Source organism: Corylus avellana, chromosome ca1 (genome assembly GCF_901000735.1).
Source record: "Corylus avellana chromosome ca1, CavTom2PMs-1.0".
NCBI classification, from domain to species: domain Eukaryota; kingdom Viridiplantae; phylum Streptophyta; class Magnoliopsida; order Fagales; family Betulaceae; genus Corylus; species Corylus avellana.
Genome location: NC_081541.1, coordinates 46,771,782 through 46,779,255, shown reverse-complemented (window position 1 = coordinate 46,779,255; position 7,474 = coordinate 46,771,782). Strand labels below are relative to the sequence as shown.

General features: G+C 38.7%; 1 protein-coding gene across 1 annotated transcript; it reads left to right on the top strand.

Annotated features, from left to right (window-relative positions):
* The first annotated feature begins 2,875 nt into the window (after window positions 1–2,875).
* On the top strand, window positions 2,876–7,328 carry LOC132173723 (cytochrome P450 705A20-like). Its single transcript, XM_059585310.1, has 3 exons — window positions 2,876–3,812; window positions 5,829–6,013; window positions 7,295–7,328. Exons 1-3 carry the CDS (start codon window positions 2,907–2,909, stop codon window positions 7,326–7,328), a joined length of 1,125 nt encoding a protein of 374 aa, XP_059441293.1. The 5' UTR covers window positions 2,876–2,906.
* The last annotated feature ends 146 nt before the right edge of the window (window positions 7,329–7,474 follow it).

The window sequence follows — 7,474 nt, the reverse complement described above, 5'->3', positions numbered from 1 at the left end:
AAGAAAAAAAATTATATTCCTTCATTTTAGCTATCAACTTTTTTAAAACCGACTTAGAATTTTTATTATTTTATTTAAATATTCTTTTTTTTTTAATAAAATTTTTATTCTTTCTTTATGTTCTTCAAAAATTCCTTGAAAATATGACCAGGAAGAAGACTTAAGTTTTTCAAGTAAAGATTTTTTTTATACAAGATGGGAAACCAAATTCGATGACATATTCTATCAAGAATATTTGAGCAAGAGCGATCCAATGGACTCCTACTCTGGACTCATTTTGTACCTTCAATCACATTGATTTTGGACCCTTTAAATCCAGCTTGTAAACATAGCAGTATATATGTATGTATGAATACTGCAAAATCATTGGCACACTGTAATGTTATGGTGAACCCTCATATATATATATAGTACATTGAAGAAAGCGAATTGAATAAATTTTAATTAAGTAGCGCGCATTTCCTTTTCGGTTGTAGAGCATGCTAGCATTGATAACCCTAAAGAGTTTTGAGGGCTACCAACCTCGCCTTGATGAGAGGGGATGCGGCTGCCAACCCTCACCCTTGTGAGGGGCTACCAACCCTCACCTTTAGAATATATATATATATAATTTAAGTAGCGCGCATTTCCTTTTCGACTGTAGAGCATGCTTGCATTGATAACCCTAAAGAGTTTTGAGGGCTACCAATCCTCGCCTTGATGAGAGGGGATGCGGCTACCAACCCTCACCCTTGCGAGGGGCTACCAACCCTCACCTTTAGAATATGGGTGGGTATCGGTTTAAGCGGTTCGGTAATCGGACCAAATTTATCGGTTAATCGGTTTATTAACCGATATTGTTTCGATAAGCTTTTATTCCGAAAATTTCGGTTAAATTGGTAATTGGTTAAAACGGTTCAGTTAAATCGGTTACCGTGATACACCTCTGTTTCAAACAAAACTCACCAAAAAAATTGTCGACCTCCCTTTCCAAAAAAAAAAAAAAAAAAAAAAACATCAAGCATAGAAATAAACAATACGAAAAAATAAATCAAATTGTTTTGATGAATCCTTACCTAGATGAACGGTGTGCGTGTAAGGAATGAGAAGAAGAGAGGGAGGGAGGGAAGGAGTGAGGCGTGACTCGTCAACGTGAGATTGCGAGAGTCAAAGACCATGAGAGGGTGGCGGCCGCCAGAGAGGCAGAGGGTGAGCCGTGAGATCGAGAGACCATGAGAGCCTGAGAGGCGAGCATTGAGAGTTTGAAAGGGGTGGCCAAAATGGAAAAGAAAGAGATTTAGGGTTAAGGTTAAAAAAGAAAGAGATGTACTCTTTACAAATAAAAATAAAAATCATTTTTTTTTTTAAATAAAGGACGTCGTTTTATACCCCCAATATCGGTTCCTTATCGGGTATATCGAAAACCGATAAGCAAAATTTTGTTCCGATTAATGAATCGGTATAAAAATCTTAAACGATTACCGACCGAGTACTACCTATTGATGGTTAATTTCGGTTCAATCAATGTCGGTAGACGGTCAGTAATCGGTAACCAACCCTCACCATAGGGGGTGGCCGGCTACCCCGTTTGGCCTGTGGTGGTTCGGCCACACCCAGACCAGTCGTCTGGGGGTGGCCAAACCACCCCCAGGGCCCAAGGGGGTGGTTCGGCCACCCCCTTGGGCCAAACCCTCAAACAAAAAAAAATTGAGGGTTTGGCCTTAGGGGGTGGCCGTACCACCCCTTTATGTTGATTATTGATTTTTGTTAATGAGAATTACTCAGAGCTGAGTTTATTTCTCTATTTTCCTTCAAAACATAGAGAGTATCTACTTTTGTCAAGAAGATTTTTTAGATCATTGATAGAATCAAGATCTAGAAGTATTTATCCGCTACTTATTGTTCTGATTTGTTGCAGACCACTAAGTCACACTGCATCAAGCCATGGGGGTGGTTTGGCCACCCCAGCGCCCTTTCCTCTTTGTTTTTTTTTTTTTTTTGTAGGTAGACTAAAGATTTGTTGGTCGTTAAGCATTCTCGCTGTGCTCATCAAATTTATTGTTTTTTTTTTGGTTATATATATATATATATATTCCTTCATTTTAACTATCAACTTTTTAAAACCGACTTAGCATTTTTATTAATTTATTTAAATATTCTCTTTTTTTTTTTTAATAAAATTTCTATTCTTTCCTTATGTTTTTCAAAAATTCCTTGAAAATATGACCAGGAAGAAGACAGAAGTTTTTCAAGTAAAGATTTTTTTATACAAGATGGGAAACCAAATTCGATGACATATTCTATCAAGAATATTTGAGCAAGAACGATCCATCGGACTCCCACTCTGGACTCATTTTGTACCTTCAATCACATTGATTTTGGGCCCTTTAAATCCACCTTGTAAACATAGTAGTATATATGTATGTATGAATACTGCAAAATTATTAGCACACTGTAATGTTATGGTGAACCCTCATATATATATAAAAGAAGTACATTGAAGAAAGCGAATTGAATAAATTTTAATTAGGTAGTGCGCATTTCCATTTCGGCTGTAGAGCAGGCTAGCATGGATAACCTAAGAGTTTTGGGGGCTACCAATCCTCGCCTTGATGAGAGGGTGCCGTGTCTTGGGTACTAGGTAGGTAAAAATATATTTTTTTTCCCACAAAAAAAAAAAAGAAAAATTAAAAGCTTTGGGCCAATGCATCAAGTGGCTCCGCCACTGCCTATATATATATAGAGTCGTGATTCAAAGTACACGGCGTGCTTAGCACGCCGTGCAGGAAATTTTTTTTAAAATATTTTAAAGCAAAAAAAAAAAAAAAAAAAAAATTGCACTGGCATGCTTACTTCACCCATATATATATATATCAAGAAACTTGAGAGTGACAGAAGCAAGTTTGTGGAGTAGCAGTTGAGGCACCATGACTATCATCACCCAGTGTCTCTTACTAATTTTCTTCTGTTTCCTCTTGCCTGCACTCCTACTGATATTGTTCTTCAACAAGCCAACAACAACCGGCCGGGGCAGCCACCCTCCGAGCCCGCCTGCCCTCCCAATCATCGGCCACCTTCACCTCGTCGGAGACTTCTTTCACAAATCCATGCAAAACCTCGCCACCCAATACGGCTCTATCTTCTATATCCGACTTGGTTTTTCCGACTGCATCGTCATTTCGTCGGCCTCCTTGGGCAACGAGATATTCAAAACCCACGATCTTGATTTCGCGCAGCACCCCAAGGTAACTTTCGCCGACGAACTGCCCTACGTCAGGTGTGGATTCTTCAGCGCCCCATATGGTGATTATTATCGGTTCATGAAGAAACTCTGCATGACGGAGCTGCTCTCGCCCAGACAGCTTGAGCGGTCGCGGGTTGTCCGAGAGGAAGAGCTCGGCCGGTTTTTGCGTGGATTGGTTGAGAGTGGTAAGAAAAAAGAGGTTGTGAACGTGGGTGTTGAGCTCATGAAGCTCACAAACAATACTATATGCACGATGGTGATGAGCACAAGGTGTTCGGAGAAAGGTGATGATGCTGACAGGATCAGGGGGTACCTGAAAAAGGCTTATGATGCTGGTTCCAAGGGGCCGGGGCTTATTGGGGATGCGTTGGGGCCGCTGAGTAGATTGGTTTTTTGGCTGTATAGAAATGAGATCATGGATAGTGTCCAGGGGCTTGATGAGCTTCTGGAAAGAATATTGAAGGAGCATGAAGATAAGATTGGGAAGAGAGAGAATGAAGATTTGATGGATATATTATTGAAGGTGTACCGAGATGATAAGGCTGAAGCCAAGTTCATGAGCAGAACCCATCTCAAGGCTTTTTTGGTTGTAAGTTCTTCAACTTGATCATTCACTGATTTTTCTTTTTTGGGAAACTTACTTTTTACCGCCCGAAGTTGGCAGCGATTTTCAATTCGACCTCCAAAGTTTCAATTTTTGAAATCCACCCCCACAAAGTTTCAATTTTTTTTTCAATTCAGCCATTCCGTCAGTCAAAGCCTTTTTGACTGACGGAACAGTGATCATGTGCGGTGCACGTGATCACGTATGGCCTTTTCGTACTCAAAATAACCCTATCCCTGTTTCTTCTCCCTTTGCCTTCAGCAGCATCTGTAGATGCTTTGTTTGCTTCCCAAGAAAATGTAAGAAGGGAAAGCAAAAGGGATTCATCTTTTTATTTTTTTTGATTTTCTGGATTCTTGGTTATTCTGGATTAGTTGGAAGTTACTTTCAACTAACACTTTTTGGCATTGATTTCGTTTCTCATTCACAAGAAATAAGATTTGTTTGCTTCAAAGCTTTGTTTGTTTCCTGAGAAAATGTTGGAAGGAAAAGCAAAAGGACACTGCAAAACCCAACTCATACTTCTCTCAAAAATCACGACGGGGAAAAGCAATCCATACCCATCTCACGAATTCACTAGAAAGCCATGCCCATTTCGTTAAATCTACCCGAATCCAAAGTGAAACCCGATAATATTCGATCAAAACAATGATGAGCACAGTGTTCTTGAAGCTCTCCGACGACGTGGTGCTCAACATCTTCTTCAAGCTCGAGGAAGACCCGCGCAACTAAAACACAAGGCAAGAACCTCACATCCCTACACCCTTCGCAAACACCCAGACCTCTCTTCTTTTGAAGCCTATCAAGAACAAATTGATTTTATGGGCATTGAGATTTCATGGTAAAATTTAGGTATACCAAATTTCACTTGAGATACAAATGCCATTATTGGCCTCTGTTTTGGTTTTATAGAATAGAGGATAAGCAAGAAGAGAGAAATGGGGATGTTTCACAATGGCCATTGGAACCCATTGACGATGATGAAGCTTTTTCTCTTCATTGACAAGCGTGAGTGCGTTTAGAAGGGATTGGGGTATTTTGGGTACGAAAAGACCATAAGTGATCACGTGCACCGCACGTGATTACTGTTCCGTCAGTCAAAACGTCTTTGACTGACGGAATGGCTGAATTGAAAAAAATTGAAACTTTGTAGGATGGATTGCAAAAATTAAAACTTTGGAGGTCGAATTGAAAAACGTTGCCAACTTCCGCGGGGGGGGGAGTAAAAAGTAATTTTCCCTTCTTTTTTTTTAATTTGAAACCTATACAAGCTAGTTTCTTTACATATATGCTGGCGTAGAGTGATTGACTTGTTGTAAAGTTGTGTAATAAATGATTTGTGTCAATAATTTGTCATCAATAGATCAACTATTAGATTTGTGGGGTCCACAAATCTAATTAATGGCTATTTTTCAAATCAGATGGAAAAAATATTGACACAAATAATTTCTATTATAATTGTAATGTCTTAAGCATTTTTTTTTTTCATTTGGAAAAAGAAATTATTAGTGTCAATATTTTTCTCATCTCAGTTTATAAATCAACCATTAGATTTCGAATTTATGTGGATCCCACGTAAGTCAATGGTGGACCTCACAAATCTAATGATTAATCGATTGAATTTGTAATAAATATGAGAGAAATATGGACAAATTATTCACACCAATAATTTCTCCTTTGAAAATCACGGAGTTAAAATAGTCCAAATTAAGGTTGTATTTATTTTAGCATGAAATACCTTTTGCCATTTTTATTAGTAAAGTATTGTTATATAATCGGGATGACATGACAGTGAAAATTATGTTTTTTTTTTTAAAAAAAAAAAAAAAAATTCTCTATGAATTCAATGGTTGATTTTTACTGCCACATCATCAAATTTTGTGATAGTTATATAATAGTTTACTAAATATCATTATTTGGAAAGCATTTATATTTATTCCTCGAACTCCAAGCCTTGGCTTTCTTTTAATTAACTCAGAGAAGTCCACCATCTATGGGCAGGATATTTTCGTGGGAGGCAGTGGTACCTTGGCAGAGGCGATCATATGGGTAATGGCTGAGCTCATCAACCATCCAAATGTATTCCAGAAGCTGAGAGAAGAGATAAGATCGGTTGTTGGCAGCACTAGACTCGTTGAGGAATCTGATGTCGCAAGTCTCCCCTACTCAGTGGCGAGATCCCACTGGTTCCTTGAAACACATGCCCCAAAAGGATTAAAAAAAAATTTTTTTTTTTTTTTTTATAACCCACGGCACCCTAAAAAAAAAAATAATAATATTATCAAGTTATCAACCCCTTCAGCGCACTCAGCAATCTCCACTCTCCCGCAGGCCGCACCGGATTTCTAATTTTTTTTTTTTTTACACACGGCACCCTTAAAAAAAAAAAAAAAAATTACCAACCCTTCAGGCTTCAGAAATCGCCCGCACGCGCATGACACACCAAGGATTTGTAAAATTTTTTCTGTTTTTTTAACCCACGGGCCACGGCACCCTTAAAAAAAAACAAAAAATTTTTTTTTACAATTTTACTTTGGCATCTCCCGCGCCCCAGTTGCCCACTGCCCAGCACCCCAGGCCCCATTCCTTCTCCAGTTCGGCTGTTCTCCAGTTCTCCCGCAACTCCGCAAGACCCAGTCATTGCCAAGGATTGGCAAAGGCGAAAAAATCAAAGACATATGATCTTATTGATAGATTGATTCGTCTTGTTTTGACTCTTCCAGTGTCTACAGCAACTACCGAACGAGCATTTTCAGCAATGAAAATTGTTAAAACACGACTTCGTAACAAAATGGAGGATGATTTTCTTGCAAATAGTTTAGTTCTCTATATTGAAAGGGAAATTGCTGAGAGTTTCGATTTAGATTCGATACTTGATGATTTTGTACTTCTAAAAGACCGTAAAGTGCAGTTCTAGACACTTTTTTGTATTTCTATCTTTTTGATGTAGTGTCGACATGTTACATTTATAATATATCAATTTCAGCACATATTTATAAACTTTTATAGATATTTTTTGTGATGCAAATATTGTGTGAATTACCAAATTTTTAGGGTGAAAAAAAAATTTAGGACGTCAAAAAAATTTTAGCGGCACCCCCAATGTTAAATAGCTGGATCCGCCACTGGCTCTTACAAACCTTTCTTCAAACACCTTACCTTCATTTCTTTTTCTCTGCTCCACCATTCCGAAATGCTTGTGGCAGCTTCCCTAACGCACTCTTTCAGTCCCTTCACCGGCGTCTGTGGTCCTCTTTTCTGCTCATTTTCTTCCTCCCTGAAACTCTCGGCCCAGCTCTCTCTCTTCCCATCCTCACGCCATCTCTGTTTTCTCTCCTCTTCTTGAACAGTTGAACATGCACTCACCAGTCTCACCCACTTGCCCTTACTTCTTCTCTTTTAGCATCTTGCCTTTTGGCAGACCGCATAACTTCTTCTGTGCCATGTGACTCTTCTTCTTTATTTAGTATGTACTCATCTTTGTCGGAGCAGCTCATTTGAACAAGTAGGCCAAAAAAAATAAAAAAATTCATATATTTGGTCATTTGACTCATTTTCAGCTTTTTTAAGTTTGGAGTGAAATCTGATAATCCATTAGTGGTTTTATGGCGTGATTTGACCAGCACTTGTATTTGCGGCGTGATTTG

Excerpts from the sequence above, each read along its gene's own strand:
- LOC132173723 (XM_059585310.1), top strand. The coding sequence starts at position 2,907 with ATGACTATCATCACCCAGTGTCTCTTACTAATTTTCTTCTGTTTCCTC. Across the intron at positions 3,813-5,828 it reads ATCTCAAGGCTTTTTTGGTT|GATATTTTCGTGGGAGGCAG; the intron begins GTAAGTTCTTCA and ends ATCTATGGGCAG. Across the intron at positions 6,014-7,294 it reads TCAGTGGCGAGATCCCACTG|TATGTACTCATCTTTGTCGG; the intron begins GTTCCTTGAAAC and ends TTCTTTATTTAG.